We start from the raw sequence: 19,689 nt of genomic DNA on the forward strand, positions 1-19,689 counted from the left end.
ACATTAATTTCCTGCCTATATTTTGGCTTAGAAGTACTATTTTACTAAGAAGATTGGCGAGATTGCGTTCACAGGTGTGTTTGGGCATTTTTTCAAACTCAGAAATTTACTAAAGGCAAACACAGGTGTAAAATCATGATTCTATATGGAAAACACAGGTGAAAACATAAATAGAAATAAATACATCTTAATCCAAACTCACAAGTACTTTCCATGGACAGGAATTTAACACAGGAATTTACCAAGAATAGTTATTGCAATCACGGGTATAAATAAATCAAACTCGGTCCAAAATAGAAGTTTATACTAGACGCCCTTCTGAGCAGCGTGTTTAGCGGAAACATACAAAGATCATTGTGATCCATGCATGGTTCTGACTGTAATAAAGCCATTGAAGTGTTAAAATAAAAAAAATTACAAAGGGTTCCCACCCAAAAGCATAACCAGCCCCGGGCTTTTTGAGCCAGCCCTGGTTCCAAAAATACGGGGAAAAAAGGTGTTGTGGTCCCCTATATTTAGTGAACCAGCACCATGCTCTGTGAGCTAGTCCTGGTTCTAAAAATACAGGCAAAAATTTGCATAGTGGCCCCCGTATTTTTAGAACCAGCACCAAGTTCCACTAGCGGAGGGTGTAATACTGCAGCTATGGGATATACTTGACGATGTCCCCTAGCCAAAGAATTTTCACTCCCAACTAGTCAGCCCAGACTGGGAATTTCTGCGGAGATGGAGACCCTCCAACAAAGAGGTAAACCCTCTCCAGCGTTGCCTAGGTCGGGGCTGACTACAAGTACTGGCATGCGGGAAAGGCTTGCTGGGACCTATAGTCCCCATGTGAAAGACAATATTAGTTTAATTCTATTTTTTACACCCACTGCCCTTCTCACAGCACAGAATGTCAACCTCACAGCACAATATAATGTCCCTCTCTCAGCACATAATTTCCCTCTGACAGCAGCACTTACTGCCCTCCTCACAGTACATGTCCCCCTCACAGCATTACATAATGTCCCACTCTCAGCACATAATGTCCCTCTCACAGCACCACATACTGCCTTCCTTAAAGCACATAGGGCCTGATTCAGAGCCGGACGCTCTGACAAGAGCGCTCGCTCTGAATCAGGGCCCTCCTCCATTAAAATGGAGCGTCCTCCTGGACGCTCGTATAGCTGTGGGTCACCACCCACAGCATATACGAGCGACCAAAAAGATGGTCGCGATAGTCTTGACCATCGCGACCATCGGACTTGCGACGGAGACCCTGCGTTAGGGTCTCCCTGCAGCAGGCCCTGGAGTGATTTTGGCTCTATCAGAGCCAAAATCACTCCCACTGACATCACTAGTGATGTCAGTGGGGCCGGCTTCAGACGGTAGGCGTTCCCATGGGAACGCCTCCGTCTGGCAGGCATGCCCCCGGCACGCCCACCAAAGGGGGCGTGCTGTCAGTCACCATCGACAGCACGCCCCCTTTGGTGCGAGACCCGGAGCGACAGCTTGGCTGTCGCAGTCCGGGTCTCGCGCATGCACACGACGGAGCTCCCTCTGTCGTGCGCATGCGCAGTGGGGCACATCGACCCACTTGCGAGCGTACTGCCACTTGTGAGTGGGCCTGAATGACCCCCTTAATGTCCTCCTCACAGCACCACATACTGCCCCTTCACAGCACATGTCCCCCACACAGCATTACATAATGTCCCACTCTCAGCACATAATGTCCCCCTCACAGCACCACATACTGCCTTCCTTAAAGCACATAATGTCCTCCTCACAGCACCACATACTGCCCCCTCACAGCACATAATGTCCTCCTCACAGCACCACATACTGCTCCACTCACAGCACATAATGTCCTCCTCACAGCACCACATACTGCCCCCTCACAGCACATAATGTCCCCCTCTCAGCTCCACATACTGCTCCCCTCACAGCACATAATGTCCTCCTCACAGAAATACATGCTCCCTCCCTCACAGCACAGAATGTCCACCACTCAGCACATAATGTCCTCCTCACAGCAAAACATACTGCCCTCCTCACAGCACAATGTCAACCTCACAACACTACATAATGTCCCCCTCTTCGCACATAATGTCCCTCTCACAGCAACACAATACTGCTGTCCTCACAGCACATATCTTCATCACAGCACAGAATATCTTCCTCACAGCACTACATAATGTCCCTCTCACAGCACATAATGTCCCTCTCACAGCAACACATACTGCCCTCCTCACAGCAACGCATACTGCCCTCCTCACAGCACATAATATCTTCATCACAGCACAGAATATCTTCCTCACAGCAACACAATACTGCCCTCCTCACAGCACAGAATGTCTTCCTCACAGCACTACATAATGTCCCTCTCACAGCAACACATACTGCCCCCCCTCACAGCACAGAATATCTTCCTCACAGCACTACATAATGTCCCTCTCACAACACATAATGTCCACCTCTCACAGCAACACAATACTGCCGTCCTCACAGCACATAATATCTTCCTCACAGCACAGAATATCTTCCTCACAGCACTACATAATGTACCTCTCACAGCACATAATGTCCACCTCTCACAGCAACACATACTGCCCCCTCACAGCAACACATATTGCCCTCCTCACACCACAAAATATCTTCCTCACAACACCACATACTGCCCCCCTCACACCACAGAATATCTTCCTCACAACACCACATACTGCCCTCCTCACACCACAGAATATCTTCCTCACAACACCACATACTGCCCTCCTCACACCACAGAATATCTTCCTCACAACACCACATACTGCCCCCCTCACACCACTGAATATCTTCCTCACAGCACTACATAATGTCCCTCTCACAGCACATAATGTCCCCCTCTCAGCAACGCATACTGCCCCCCTCACAGCACAGAATGTTAACCTCAGAGCACCACTTAATGTCCCCCTCTCAGCAAATAGGGGCTATTCCTTATCATTAGTGATAATTATGTTTTAAACTCACTGCAACTTTAAAAGATGTTTTGGAGGCATTCATTATGCCTCACTCACAAAAGTATCACTTTCTTAAAAACTGCTCTCTTTGCAGAGTCAGCTTTTCGGAATTGTGATACTTTTCCCCTGCAGCTGAGGTATCCACAAGGATTTCCTCACTGCTCCCCCCCTCCCTCACTCTTTATTCCCCGCTGGCTAAAACCCCCTTCCACCTCGTGTCCTCTGGTGTCCGATCAAGCCCCCCCCACGGGTGTCCGGCGCGGCCCCCCTCCCCCATGCGGGTGTCCGGTGCTGCCTCTCCCTCGCCCCTGCGGGTGTCCAGTGATGCCCCCCCTTCCCCTGCGAGTGTCCGGCGCATGCCCCCTGCAGATTCCCGGTGCCGTCGCCCTCCCTTCCCGCAGGTGTCCGATGCGGAATGAGCTGCGAAAATATGCTAATGCCTGGCCCAGCTCAGTTAGCATAAAGACACCCACTGCTGCTTTCTCATATCCCTCCAATGTTGCTGTTCTGTGTAAACATCGTTACCATCAACGCACATCGGCTAGTTATGCGGCATTTACAATAGGTCTGACCAGCTGCAGACACTGCAAGTCTCCTCGCACGCAGTGAGCTCTTGTGCTGCAATTGCAGTGATGAATTTATGCACATCCATGAAATGGGGTTCAAACGTACAGACATGTCTGCGTTGTTCCAACCACCCCACTGTCACCACCCGTAAACGCTGACAGCCTGTCACTCACTATGCGATAGATACCACTGTGCATCCGTAAACACAGTGTGATCACTGCGCATGTGGTATGCGGCTTATATGCATTCCGGTCATTCGATGTACAACCGTAATCTCAATTGTGTACACTACTGAATCAGGCCCTCAGAGTTAATCGCTCACATTGGAGACCATACTCAGCCAGTGTATCTGCGCCTAGAATGCAGATACATTGCTGATAAAGGGCAATACTGGGGGTACTGCATAGGGGGGAACTACAACTGGGGCCACTGTTTAAAGGACACTGCATAAGGGGTACCGCTATTGGGGGCACTGCATAGGGGGGAGTACTACTGGGGGCACTATATAGGCACTATATAAGGGACACTGCATAGGGGGTACCACTATTGGGGGCACTACATAGGGGGGAGTACTACTGGGGGCACTATATAAGGGGCTTACTACTGGGGGAACAAGGGGCACTGCACAGGGGGGACCACTGCTGGGGGCACTATATAAGGGGCACTGCATAGGGGGTACTACTACTGGGGACACTGCATAGGGGGGAGTACTACTGGGGGCACTATATAAGGGGCTTACTACTGGGGGAACAAGGGGCACTGCACAGGGGGGACCACTGCTGGGGGCACTATATAAGGGGCACTGCATAGGGGTACTACTACTGGGGGCACTGCATAGGGGGGAGTACTACAGGGGGCACTATATAATGGGCTTACTACTGGGGGAACAAGGGGCACTGCACAGGGGGGACCACTGCTGGGGGCACTATATAAGGGGCACTGCATAGGGGGTACTACTACTGGGGGCACTGCATAGGGGGACTACTACTGGGGGGTACTATATAAGGGGCTTACTACTGGGGGCACTAGGGGCACTGCACAAGGGGGACCACTACTGGGGGCACTGTAAAAGGGGCACTGCATAGGGGGGCACCAAAAAATATACTCGCTTACCAAAATATTTGGGCTAGGGCCGGCCCTGCTTAGATGGTATGACCAATAGTTGCGTCTGGATCCACCAAGCGGTATTTCAGCATATAAAGACATTTAAAGTGGGCATCTCAGTCCTTGCACAGTCAGATGTACAACTGTACACCAGGGAAGACTTGTGGCGGAATTAGCAAAAAATTTGCAAATGCAAGACCGGCAGACGCGGGCTCTGCGGTGTCCGAATCAGAACCAGGCCCATAGAGTCTAATTTTCTTAACGCAGAAGGTGATCTGATACTTACAAGAGTTTAAAATGATTGTATTTGAAACACATAAAGTGATGCATTGTACAGAAAATAGTCACATAAAAATGATCACATTAAATAGCGGAAAGATAAATAAATTAACTGCATAAATCATCACAAAAATAATCTCATAAAATGTTTAAAAAACAAATCTCTGCTAATCATCAACTTAAGGCAATAGAGAAAATAGTTACACTGTAGGTAACGTAGTGCACCTTTGATAGTATGTACGTGCTACTGTATATGTAGTATTATTGTAATGCTAACGGTGGTTCTTGATTTAAATGGATATAAGTAGTCTATAGAATAATTTACAGTTTAGGCGATTACTGTAGGTGGGATTAAATTTTATGTTCGGATTAAGCTCCATTAGAAGGTAATGTTGTAGTAGAACAGAGACCAGTTAAAGATATTCTTGTGTTACTACTGTATGCACATATTGTAGGTGGAGATGGTGTCCAGAGGCAAAACTAGTCGGCTGATGTTGATGTTGTCTATTAGCAGTTTCTTAGTTTGCCCACCTGGGTTTCCCAGTAGAAGTTTTTGTGATTTATTCTATTAATTGCTGAGTCTTCTCTTTTAAGAAGACAGGGAATTGCCCAGTAACAAGAATGTAAGTGAATACGTCATACGCGTTTTCGTCTGTGTTAATCCAGACTTCTTCAGAGAATGACAGTTGGTGGAATAAAATTACAATATGAGAGAGTAATTCTTGAATAGCTCATTGGGCTGACATCAGGATGTGATGTTTACCAAGTTAATGGTTAATATATCTTTGTGACAACAGAGTTATTAGGGCAGCTGTCCTACATTAGTAATAAGACCACATAAAAAAACTGCTGAAATGCTGGTAAATTCTTTCATTTTCAATGTACAGTACATTAAGTGTTTTGTTTTTTTTATATATATTACCACAAAAGAAATATCTATATTTGCGTACACAGCCCAGCAAAGGCCTTTGTAGTGACTAGTTCTACTGCCACAAAAAAAGTGTTCAAACCATTGTCATTTTATGGAATTTGCTGGTTGGTTCCTCTTTAGGCATGCAGGGAGTATTTTGATTTTGTCTGTCCATAATCATAGCAAGGAGGGGATCCCTTTGTCTCTGAAGATTAGTTTTGGCCTCATGAACTCCCTGTGTATAGAATATTAGGACTTCTCAAGGCATAATAACTTTAAAAGTAAACAATGCGTAGTAGAATGTTGTCAACACAGTTGACATTCTTACACTGAGCATTGTTTAATTTCACATTTTCCCAGACTGGTGTAAGAGGCAGCATTTTCAGGTATGAAACTCAAAGCCCATCCATAACTGGGTTATAATCCTAGCCGCAAGGAGTACAAATCTTATTGAATAAAAATATACAAGAATCAAAATAAAAAAAAATAAAAAAAGCTATACGAGTTTATGTGATTACTGAACCAAGTATTCTTTTTACTTTAAAATCTTACTTTTGTATTCTGCTTAATGCTCAATATTTCAAACAGGTACAACTCAGTTTCTCTGAAGACCAGGTCCGTCCTGGAGAAAAGGTGAAGCTTAAGGTTACAGCAGAGTCTGGATCCTGGTGCTCTGTGCGATCTGTGGATAAAGGTTTCTTACTTCATGCACCTCATGAGGAATTATCATTACCAAGAGTTTTGGTAAGGTTAGATTTATACTTACACTATGGTTAAAAATAAATATTATGGCTCATCATTCCTTTTTTCAAAACATTCATTACCTAATGTGGTCTTCTGGTAATACTTTTATTTCCTTTGCCAAAATATTTGGAGAATATGAGAGGGATGTACTAAAGCTGGAAATTTGTCCAAAACTCCGAAAATTAAGTTTTCCGAGTTTTGGCTGCATTCCCTTATGTACAAAGCTCCAGAATGCAACTTTGATCCATTGCCCAGGAGAAGACTATGAGCTTCTTTCCACATTTGCTTCTGAGAGGGATCCATTTGGAACCCTGTCCCCCGGTCCCATGCATCACGCACTGTTCTGCACAATCACAGAAGGACTCCTGGGTCATAAACCCAGAAGTCCTTCTATCGCAAAGGACAACTATTATCGGGAGAGCAGTCCTTTTTCTAGGTACATACAAGCATTATTAAAGCCAGTGTGTCCCCAATAAGTTGCGGGATGTATCACATCCACGATGCGATGCTTAATACTTTCCACCCTATAAAAGTGAATGGTTCACTTGATTTCTGGATTTTAAGTTATAAAGCAGACTCCATCAACTTTACAACTTTTTGACCTATTCTGCATTGAAGATGATTTTACTTGAATAAGAACACCTGCACACTTTCTTTCTGGATTACACAACAACCTCCCACAGTTCCAAAGTGACTCACTCCAATGGCTTAAGAACCTGAGAAGTTGAAAAAGTGCACTGCTTAATGTAGTGTGTGATGACTGGCAGGCTGCCACCCAGCTGTCAGGAGAGAGTAGCTTCAGGATCTCTGACAGGGTAACTCTGTGTATATGTCACTATGCTGAGTTGAGTACATGGTCCCAGCGGTTAGAATCCCAACAGTGACAATTCTGGCTCCGGAATCCCATCAGTCAACATCCTGAAGCATGTTGGTGAGTATTCTAACCCTTACTGTAACCCTTCCCATAACCCTAATCCACCCCTCCAACAGCCTAACTCTAACCACCCACTCCCACAGCATAACCCTAACCCACACCACCTGTAGTCTAACCTATCACTCTTCCTAGTGCCTAAACCTTAACACTAAGGGGTCTATTTACTAAGCTTTGTTTAAAGATAAAGTGAACAGTGATAAGGTACCAATCAATCAGCTCCTAACTGCCATTTTTCAAACACAGCCCGTGACATGGCAGTTAGGAGTTGATAGGCTGGTACCTTGTTATTACTAACATAGCCTAGTAAATAAACCCATAAGCCTAATACTTATCATCGGGATTCCGGAGCCGGTATTCTGACCGTCGGGATCCTGAGCACCAGGATGCTGACTATGGGCCTGATTCAGAGCCGTTCGCTATTTGCGGTCGTTCGTTCAAAAACAAGGGGTGGCTATTCAAATGATCCGTTCGCAAATTGCAGTCTGTTCACACCTCTAAGTCTGAACGAGCGAGCAAAACATACGCTCGTTTATTTGTTAAAAACGCCCCCTGGCCGCTCGCACCATACGTCATGTCCGCTATTTATTAGATTAATCGAGTACATCGACCAGCGTATGAACTGCTCGCTATTCTTGTGGTTGGTTTTTGCTACCACAATCTTGCGAGCAGTTCTGGCTATAAAATAACCCAGTGACGTGGTCAATGACGCTGCTGTATTAATTATGCACACCCATAAAATGCCCGTTTTGACCTTTAAGCACGCCTGCGTTCTGATCTCCACTCCCCGTTTTCAAGCACCTTCCCCTGTTACCACCCACATACGCCTCATTCTGTCACTCAAAATAGCAGGCATTCGCTAAATTGCGAGCACATGAATTTCGGCCGCACTGACTGGTTTGCGCATGCGTATAACAATCCGTACGCATGCACAGATGTGCGAACATCGCTCGGAACGAGCGTACTGCCGCTAGCGAGTGGCTCTGAATGAGGGCCTATATTCCATTTTGCCAATTGAAAGAAGCTAGTTTAGCCCTAAATACAATTTAGGGGAAGGTTTCTGACTTTAGTATACTTGTTTTAATATAAATTGTATCAGACAGGCGCTAAGGGATATAAATTAAAATAAATAAAAAAATAATAGAAGCAAATTAAATATCTTGAAAGCATAGAATATATATTTAAATTACATTTTAAAGGTAAAATGTTTAAGCTCTTTTATTGAAAAGATGGTAGAAGCGGGGCTGTCAGAAAAAACTTTATTGCCGCACGTATACTGAGCACGCTGCTATCCCTAACTAGCCCTCACTTACCGCTAGACCACGTCCGGTCCTGGCTTTGGTAGATGCGGTATAGTGCCTTGGCAATGTCCCGTGTTGTATCTCCGTCTCTGCTCTGGTATCCTTCGCGTCCAAGGCGCTCGATAACGACGTCAGATGCCGGGCAGGTGTAATGTTGCGGCTCCCGATACATTAGCTCGATGTCTCTAATAGAGAAGCTGCCTCCGCTCTTCAATCCAACACGTTTCACACACAGCATGCTCAGTATACATGCGGCAATAAGGACAATTCTGTCAGCCCCGCTTCTACCATCTGTTCAATAAAAGAGCTTAAACATTTTACCTTTAAAATTTTATTTTAAATAAATATATACAGTATTCTATGCTTTCAAGATATTTAATTTGCTTCTATTATTTTTTAATTTTATTTTTATTCTTATTTTGATTTATATCCTTTAGCGCCTGGCTGATACAATTTATAGATACTTTTATAGTGGTAAACGGGCTGCTTTTTTCCCTTCTCTCACAAGCGCAGACAACTGTTTTTTATATACAGTACCAATACTTGTTTTACTGTTTGTTTATACACTTGCTTTCTCGTGGCCTTTTCTGTTACAGTACAGTTACACACCATAGCAAACATCAATGCATTTTAATGGTTTTGACTACTCTCCAGCGAGTAACAATATTCAAATTTAAATTAGACCATAAAACACACAAAAACAAATACATCTTTTTATATTACGACCTACAGATGTCCTGTTTCTCCAGAACAGACCCCTGTCTTTTACCCCAAGTCTTCAAATGACCTTATTTTTTAAATGTTAATTAAGATATTGAGTTCACAGAAATTAGGATAGGTTCCTGTAACCATTTTAATTTATTTAGTATTCAAAAGTAGAGGATGAATGATACACTTGACCAAATTTCATGTCATATAGTTTGTAGTCATTTTAAAATGATTGAGACTTGATTTTTTTTTATCAGGTCCCGTGAGACTACGCTACAACACTTGTACAGTATATCTGAGTGCAACTGATTCTCTGAATCTGTATATGGTAACGGACGCAGCTTTTTTCATTCCAAATTCTGTTGTGCTTCATATACAGACTCAGGTGCACAGAGATATACAAGTGTCACATATCAATTGAATCAGCACAGTCTGTTGGCGCTGTCAGCTCACTCATGCCAAAGTCGCAATGTGTGGCGTTTTGAGGCTAGGTGTATGAGGCACTTTACTATAAGGGGGACCAAGTTTAGAGAACACAGTAAAAGTCTTATTACACGGTCTACATTTTTTTGTCTTATCTTTTATATTACTGAAAGCTTGTTTGAAAGTGTGTTCCCAAAGGTATAGCCAGTTGTGCTTGGGAAAAAGAACGGGATGTGTCTTGTGTCTAGAGGTGATACAGATGCAGCTGTCAGATATATAATAGGATGTGCATATCCCCCCAAAAATAATTTAGGAACAAGAGTACTTGACTGCACATATGTTGACCAAATCTCAAATATTCAATATAATAAATAAATAATTTACAATTTTTAATATTACCAAATAAAGTATGTAATCAGTGGTCACTAATAGGTAGTGTTTGATTGCCCAATAGTGATAGTACAGTAGTCTTAAACTAATTACCCAGTGAAAAGATATACGAGTTAATGGGTCTTGCATCCAGATGAACAGGGGATGAAACACAGACCTGATAATAAATAATTGTGGTGTTATGATAGAGTCGAGACCCGGCATTGTATCCAAGGTTTCCGTATGAGCAGCACGTCTTAATTGAAATGTATTAGTGCTGCACAGTGAATGAGAAACCTGGTGCTCTCCAGCTGTCCAGGCAGCAAATTCCAGGTGAAGGGAGCTGTCTCCCAGTAGTCAGACCTAGATAGAGCGATATACAGTAGAAAAATGTTTGATTCACCTGGGGCGGGATGCACGACGTAGCCAGTCTTCGCGTACATGCCAGCATTATTTGTGCCGGTATGCAAGAAGGAATATGCAAAAGGATCACTCTCTCTGTAACTGTTGTCCTTTGCGAATGAGGGACTTTTGGGTCTGAGACCAAGGAGAGACCCGCTGGTGGCCATCTGTGCATGCACAGAAGGCCACGTGCCAGTGGGGGCATCACAAATAGAAGCCCATAGCCTTCTATTGGACAATGCCATCTGACAATGGCGTTGCCCACCGCATCAATGTCCTGGAATGTATTGCATTCCGGCCTGATGCATTTGAGAAATGCGGTCAAACCCCCGAAAGTGTTATTTTCGGGGGTTTGACTGCATTTCTGAAGTTAGTGCATCCTGCCCCTGGGCACAGGTTGTAGCTGATGTTTAGGTTTCAATGGGGGCTGCACTTTAATGCTATATATAGAGCTAAATGAAGCGATGCTTCTCTCAGAGACATAACACCATTTTTTGGATGGCATTTTATCTCCTGTCACTGGAGAAAACCAGGGAAGACAACAATGCTCTTCCTGCTTCTCCCGTTGGACCCTGCTCAGTGCATGCGCCGGGTTCATGCTTACGTACGGTGCCGTCTTTTGTAATAGCAAACGTCACAGCAGCCACGTTTTCTCCTTGCTAGGACTTACCTTTATCACATGGTCTGTTCCACCAGGAAATTTACATATAAATGCGGAGAGTAAAAATGTGAGAAAAACTGATAATTATGAATTGGCTTCTGCATGTTTTACTAATAAGAGCCCTATATTACTGGTGGCCAGTTCAAAAGAAATTGTATATAGTTTATTTTTATTTTATTTAATTGTAAACACTAACATTGCACAAATTTATTTCTGCTATCATCTTGTGCACAGTCAGATGGTTTAACAGAAAACCTACGTTCACAAGTACCTTACCATCATCTACATATAATATATGAACCTGTAACGCTCCAATGCCAAGAAAATGAGACCGCTTTACATCGTGATATGGATTTCCGATTAGATGCTTCCTATTTGTTTATGGTATGTCAAAACTATATTTATTTCCTTTTATGTTTCATGTACTGTACAGTATGTAATTTTTTATCTGCTATTTATAAAAGTCTCCAGCTAGTAACGCAGTGTTTTATCTGCTGTTTATAGTAACACAGTGTTTTATCTTGGCATTTACATCATGCATCACAGAGGGATGTAGTCAAGTAGCCGATGGTCTAAATGCCGACCTCCAGCTTCCCGACTGTCTAATCCCGGCAAAGTACTAACAACAGGCGTCGAAATCCCGATGCCTGTCATTAGACCTACATCGGGAGACCGACGCCCGGCATACCGAACAAAGGTAAGCCGGGCACGGACAGCCACTGGTGGGGAAGGGTTAGCTTTTAGGGCTCCCTGGGGGACTTTGGGTTAGGCACCCCCCCGGGAGGGTTAGGGTTAGGCTAGGGGAAGAGGGAGTTAGGCTTAGGCACCCCCAGGGGGAGGATAGGGTTAGGCATCCCCCTGGGAGACTTAGGTTTAGGCACTTAGAGGGGAGGTTAGGGTTAGGCACTGGGCGGGGAGGTTAGGGTTAGGCACCCCTAAGGGACGGTTAGGGGGGAAAATAGGGTTAGTATACTTACCTTATTAGCGAACGGGATTTTCACCTCTGCTGGGCTTCCGCTGTCAGGATTTGAACCGTCCGGCGGTATTACCTACTACACCCATCACAGAGATGCATGTTTTAATGAAAAAGACCCACCCATTTGCAGCACGCCACTAAAGTCCTCAAGGTTCATGCAAAGTGGCCTCACATGCATATCTGATATATTTTACCTCATTATCACTGGCATACCATTAACACATACCATTGACTTGATGGATAAACATATGAAAGTACTATTCTTACAAAAGTATAGCATATTATTATTTCTAGAGATGAGCTGTTCTGTTTAGTTGAAAACTGAACACAACCGAACTCTGGGGCTTCGAGTCGAACCAAGTCTCGTTATGGTGTGAGCGTTATGGTGTGAGCGGCGAAGCCAAGTGCCTGTGAAAGGGGGAATGGCCTCAAGTGCAGGGGGCATTACCTCATGGGCCAAACCCCCTATTTTAGTCACTCAGGGGGGTCGCGGAGGTGCGGACCAGCTCCCTCACTGTGTTAGTAATCGGCACTTGGTGTCACACTGTAAAATTTTAAATGAATCATTAAGATATTAAAATGTGGTTCTGGCAATAGGGTAGTTGATTTGCATGTGCCTTATTTTCAGTGCTTTGAATTGTGATTTGATTGTGTGCTATAGTCAGTATGAACTTTTTATCCCTCCGGGAGACATCTCAGAGGACGATTCAAGTGGCCAATGTGGGGAGCTGGCATTATGTGTCATTAGGCTTTACTCTCCACAATAATTCCAGGATCATGCAGCAGGGTCAAGATGATGTCGCAAATTACATCATTATACCCCATGTTCCATCCATTTTACAAGTGAGTGGGTGGGGTGCAGAAGTGAGATCTACAGTCCTGGGTTTCTGTGGAAACTGCCTCAAATTCAGGAGTCTCACAGATGTTTGGGAACAGTAGGTAAGTACGATTATATTATATATGAAAGGAGCCTTAATAACATATTTGTTTATTCCTGAACCCTTATGTAGCTGCTATTGTTTACTGAACAAAATACTGTACTGAATATAAAACTAGGACAATCCATGACTAATGCTGTAGTTTACTTTCTTGGCATCTGTAGAATACAATATTTATGTGGCTATTTAAAAGTATTTACTATATTTAATTTAACTAATAACGTTTTTTGTTCTTTTATAGGTGGAAAATCTAGTAGTTTTTACCAATACTCGAATAACAAAACCAGCGATCTGTGTTCCACGAGGGTTCACAGGCCGCTCTGCATTGAGTCAAAAAAAAGTTAAAAGCACTAAAGGTAAATACAAATTTATGTACTAAACATTATATATTTAAATTGGGCCAGTTGAAGGGGAAACTTTACAGACATAAATAAGTAATATTTTGTTACTCTAACAATTTATTGTCTTCTACAGTACATGCATTTTTAAGTGATAAAAAACGTTTAGTCACCCATTGGTTTTACTATTTCACCCTAAACCATAAACTAATAAGAAATATCTACAGTATGCAGACAAAGTGATTGGAGAAAGAGGTTACAGTCCAGAGTATTGCTATAAATAAATTTTAATCAGGCTGGGTGGTAAGAAAGCAGTGCATAATTTCGGCAAAAGCCAAAGAAGGTCAATTAAATGATCGATGTGGCACCCACTCTGGGGAGAATCACCTCCCCCTCCCTTAATTTGCCTAGTACTTGTCCCTCCATAGGATGGCAACCAGATACTCACTTTGAGGTAAAAAATAACTCACCAATATCAAAGGGGAAGTGCTGCTTAAAAGTGGCTACCGAAGAGCATCGCTTTCCCACCAATGCCATGTTGAAAGAACCACCCAAAAGTGACTTTATTCAAGCTCTCAATAAATAACACCAGGCTTTGTCCAACGAAAAGGACTCCATTAGGCTGGTAGGAAGGAACATGGAACCTGGAAAGCTGCAACAGCTAGTAATCACTGGGAGTAGCGAAGTTGAACAGCAGCTTCTTGTTCCTGGAGTCAGACTAAATACCCTATGGTAGCAGTCCATTGGAGGATAGTGTCAGCTGACAGCAACCAATGCTGCCATTTGGTAAAGGGCTAATCAGGTGATGGAGACTGTCAGGGCTGCATCCATGACGGTAACCGTAGGAACCAGATCACAGAGCAACACATGGGTGTCCTAGCAGACCCTGGGGAGAATATGCCACCTGCTGCTGAACCTGGAGTCTGACCTTCTGAAGATCAGGGGAAGCCAGTGCAGTAGTGAGTAGCGGCTAATCCCATGCTGCATCCTGACATCTACCTCCTAACAACTGAGGGTAATTTTTAGTTAGCGGGTACCTACTAGCACAATAGTAGGTATTTGTCACAGTTGGTGTTAGTGAGTTACCTGTCTCAGGTGATGAACTGGATTCACTGGAGGCCGGCTGGACTGGAACCATGGGGAACATGAATAGCTCTTTTAATATAGGAATTGGGTAGCAGTGAGAACTGCCTTTGGTGATGAGTGACTGGAACTGGAACTAGCAATGTTGGAGTGAGACCAGAAGGAACTTGGAGGGACCGGAATGGGACATGCAGGTAGGCTGACTGAGCTGGTCGGGGTACCAGAAGATGAGCTTGCAGATGGATGGTAGTGGGGAAGCTACTTGTTGTGGCTTGGGAAGCCGTGGATAGTTGTTGGTAGCTGGGTGGCTATGTGGAGCGGCTGGACAGCCGTGGGTAGATGCTGGTAGCTGGGTGGCTACATGGAGTGGCTGGATAGCCGTGGGTAGATGCTGGTAGCTGGGTGGCTACATGGAGCGACTGGATAGCCGTGAGTAGACGCTGGTAGCTGAGGGGCTACGTGGAGCGGCTGGATAGCCATGGGTGGATGCTGGTAGCTGGGTGGCTACGTGGAGTGGCTGGATAGCTGTGGGTAAATGCTGGTAGCTGGGAAGCTACTTGGAGTGGCCTGGGAGCTGTACGTGAGAGATGGTAGTGTGAAAGCTACTTGGTGCGGCCTGGGAGCCATGTGGAGAAGCTGGTAGTGTGGAAGCTACTTGGAGCGGCCTGGGAGACGTAGGTGAGAGATGGTAGCGTGGAAGCTACTTGGCACAGCCTGGGAGCCGTGTGGAGAAGCTGGTAGCATGGAAGCTACTTGGAGCGGCCTGGGAGCCGTGTGGAGAAGCTGGTAGTGTGGAAGCTACTTGGAGCGGCCGGGGAGCCATAGGTGAGAGATGGTAGTGTGGAAGCTACTTGGTGCGGCCTGGGAGCCGTGTGGAGAAGCTGGTAGCATGGAAGCTACTTGGAGCGGCCTGGGAGCCGTACGTGAGAGATGGTAGCGTGAAAGCTACTTGGTGTGGCCTGGGAGCCGTGTGGAAAAGCTGGTAGCGTGGAAGCTACTTGTAGCGGCCTGGGAGCCGTACATGAGAGATGGTAGTGTGGAAGCTACTTCGTGTGGCCTGGGAGCCATGTGGAGAAGCTGGTAGTGTGGATAGCTGAACGCAGCAGGCTTACGAATAACACTGGTCAAGGAACCAGCAAGAGCCTGGGACATACTGGTACACAGAGGTACAGCTATAGCACAAGTAGTATACCATGGGACATAACAAGATGTTCAAGCACTGAGTGCTATTAGAGGAGGATCTATATACCTAGAGTCTGGCAGCAATTGGTGGATACAGACAGGTGGTCTGGCAGTGGCATTCTGAGTGGAGCAAGGCACAACATGCAGAGGGAGTAATCATCTCTGCAGTCCTTGAGAATCAGGACCACACCTGTGATTCCAATTAAGACTAGCAATGCTCACAGACAGAGCAGGGTCCAGGTGATTAATCAGTGTGGGGAGGAGAGCAGTCTGCACACACAGAGATGTCACAGCCAGCATGATTCAGCCAGAGCAGATGTCCCAGGAGAATTACAAACACAGATCCATGGAGCAGCTGGCAGAGGTAAGTCACAAAAGGTAAAAACTAGCCAGGATTGTGACAGTATTGCAGTAAGTTCTAAAATGGCCATCAGGACTGGGTGGATCGGGTAGGTCTCCAAGAGCTTACTGTAGACTAATGCACGCCAGGGTGGTCAAAGAATCAAGTAAGGAGTGGCACCCCATGAGCCAAGCAGCAAGATGGGAAGGGGAGGCTGCTGGTCACCACACTCCCCCCCATAACTTTGGGTGGGAGTGTGGTATTGTATTACATCATAGGCTACGATCTGCTCCTCTCGACAGCCAGGGCAACTGATATAATAGACCTGGATGCCTCAGCCAGGTGCTAGGTGGGTGGGTCATTGTGGTGTGGATGTGGCATCACAAAGTGTGGCACTTAGACAAGAAGAGAAAAGGTGAGAAATTAAACTGGAAAAAGGGATTGGGGAAACTACAGAAAAGGGGGAAGGGGAAAGAACTGAGAAGAGATAAAGAATAGAAAGAAAAGTGGCAAAAATTAAGTTAACAAGAAATGTGAAGACTAAAACAGTGCAAAAGAATACACCCAGAGCGGTGATATACAAAATTAATTGAGAGAAGTAGTAAAGCATTGAAAATCAAACAGTAAAACACGTAGCCAGTCTGTGTCCTGGTGGATCAGTACTGGAAAACAAAGAGATGGTTCCTCTTCCTGCCTCTTTATAAAATATTACTCCTCCCACTAATATCCCCATAGGCTAACAAGTAGATTCAAATAAAATGGACTACCATAAACTATATTAACCCTTGTAACCCTGAAACAACTTGCTTTCTAACTTGATTGGGCTAAAATACAGTATCCTCAGACTTAAATATGTGTTTATACTTATACGGTGTACTGTAATTACAATTTAAATATATTCTCATGCAACAATAATATAAAAGTCAATATAGCAAAATATAATTTAAATAAGCTGCAATCTCTTTACACACCTTAACGTCTTTTCACTTGATTTCCATCTGTGCTGAGTATAATTTTTAAACTTGTTACCTTTGCTTGAAGTTTACATTTTGTTTTGATTTATACACACATTAATCACATGCTTGTCATGTTTCTCACTTATGGTATATATTATTATTTTTTATAATTTTTTTATTACTATTATTATAATTATTTTTATTATTATTAAGCAATACAAAAATAATCCTCAAGATGGCATGCAATGCATTCACAGTTGTCTGTTTGCGCACGTGCACTGCGATACATACGCATGCGCAGAATGCAACAATTGGCCAGCTGCGTATGCTTTTACATGAGGAAATAGATTTTGTATTTTATTGTAATACTTTTGGGCATGTCATTTTATTGAAGGTGTCTCTTCTTCCTCTTTGTATTTTTGTGGTATTATTTATTTGCTTTTCTAATTTGTCTAATGTTGACTGATCGTTACCTAAATTATAAACATAAATTATAAACATAATTTATAAACCTATAAACATGCTAACTGCAGACATACAGTATCGGCTGATCCAAGATGTGCTGCAAGATGTTACATTTTATTTCCGGGTGTGAGTTATCACAGGATGAAATAAGATACACGTTACTTTATTTATTTGTTTATTTCATTTATTGTCACTTAATTCCTTCTTCCTTTCACCTATCATTAATATTTCATTCATTTTCCAAGAAAAAGGTCAAGAGCTGAAGAAGCCTCACACAAGAGGATACTTCCCAGACACCTGGTTGTTTGATTTAGTTCCTGTGGGGTACGTATTCCTCTGTTCTAGCTGTCATACGATGTCTAGCCTTATTACTGTGGTTGTTACTGTACAGTGTGTAACATATAATTACTCAAAGCAACATGAGATGCAAAGGCTCATGTAGAACAATGCACTTTTTTTCTGCTGCTCTTGTGCACCAGCTGGTGACTTGAATGCATTTTGCTATTATGACAGACAGGTATCAATGCATAACTGTTAATCAAGATGCCTAAAGGTCTAGGATGAGAAATACAGAGATTGACGAATTTGATCTAACCTTTTCCAAATATCTTACTCTTAAGCAGGGTACACACTAGACGACCTGTGTACCCAGCCGACGGAAGATGCGACGATCGACATATCATGAGGTCCGTACACACCTCACGATTTGGTGAACGATTGCATGATATGCCGTTCCCCCACTGCATCCAAATACATGAGGTTATCGGTCACATCCTCAGATTGAGCAGCATGTTCAGAAGATCTGAGGATGCGACGGACGACACTGCAGGAGTGCGCATAGGACCTCATTCAGAGTCTCACACTAGCACTGTGCGCTCGCAAGTGGCCCAATGGTTTGCGTATGCGTACGCGCATGCGCAAGCTTCGTTCTGCGCGGGCGCAAACTACTCTGTGCGGTCGCAGGCCTCTCGCTCGCCCAGCAAAGACAGCCCAGTGAAATGAGTGACAGGAGAGGTCGTTTGTGGGTGTTAACAGGGGCAGGACACTAATAACGGGGGTGTGGAGGTGCAAACGCAGGCGTGCCTGAGTGTTTCAACGCCGTTTTAGAGGCATGCATGATTAACACGCAGCGTCATAGTACACGTCACATGCCTGTTTTTTACACTGAAGTCCTCGCAGTGCTTGCGGTAGGCAACCACAAGTGCTGTGATCGCTTCCAATTGTCCTCGATGTACCAATGTTTTAACACACTTCCTGGAGATGACGTGTGCTGGTGGGCGGCTCTGTCTGTGCGAGTAGGCGTACGCTGGCCGCGTGCTAAGACATGGTGGGCGTACTTATGCCTTGGCGAGCGTTCACTTCCCGTGGCGTCACTGTGACAAATTTGCATACGCTGGGGGCGAGCAATCGCATCTAGCGAGAGACTCTGAATGAGGTCCATAGTGCGTACACACTGGACGATTCAAATGATCCATTTGAAAACAACAAATCATTCAAAAAATGGTCTAGTGTATACCCAGCTTAGAGGGCCACTGATGACAAACATGCTAGTGACTACAGATGAATTAATCTCATGTGGTATGGATTGTGGAACTATTCTAAAACCAAGTAAATAATAATTTGGTCATATATATATATTAGGTGTGTTACACTGAAATATGTTTATTCTATTGAATTTAATCTGAAATTGCTGATGTCCAGGTTGCCTACACTCTGAGATGTGAATGCATAGGGAGTAATATAGTGAGCAAGATTCCACAATTTATCATAGCACGGATCAACATTTCCTTCTCTAAGCAACAATATACTGTAGTTGATTACTGTATCATAACAATAAAATAATTAACTGTCCCTGGAATATACTGTATGATGACATCTTATAAGACTTCTAAGATGCTTTCAACAGTGCTGGGGTTTGTCCCTGGAACACTGGAGAATTAAATGAAACTTGGCTAGAATTTTACTTCCAAAACAGCTGAAGAGCCACTTGTGGCTTAAACCTAGGAAATTAACATAGATACAAAATAAAGA

At 44.1% G+C, this 19,689-nt stretch overlaps 1 protein-coding gene across 1 annotated transcript in view; it reads left to right on the top strand.

Annotated features, from left to right (window-relative positions):
- The window catches only part of LOC148518860 (alpha-2-macroglobulin-like), a 158,927-nt gene that overhangs the window by 79,706 nt on the left and 59,532 nt on the right, over positions 1–19,689 (top strand). The window contains exons 16-19 of the mRNA XM_088476943.1: positions 6,430–6,585; positions 11,615–11,764; positions 13,536–13,650; positions 17,904–17,982. Coding sequence (XP_088333069.1) covers positions 6,430–6,585; positions 11,615–11,764; positions 13,536–13,650; positions 17,904–17,982 — 500 coding nt within the window. The remainder of the gene's footprint in view (positions 1–6,429; positions 6,586–11,614; positions 11,765–13,535; positions 13,651–17,903; positions 17,983–19,689) is intronic.

The sequence above is a fragment of the Taudactylus pleione genome, unplaced genomic scaffold (genome assembly GCF_031769625.1).
Source record: "Taudactylus pleione unplaced genomic scaffold, aTauple2 ptg000198l, whole genome shotgun sequence".
Classification (NCBI taxonomy): Eukaryota; Metazoa; Chordata; class Amphibia; order Anura; family Myobatrachidae; genus Taudactylus; species Taudactylus pleione.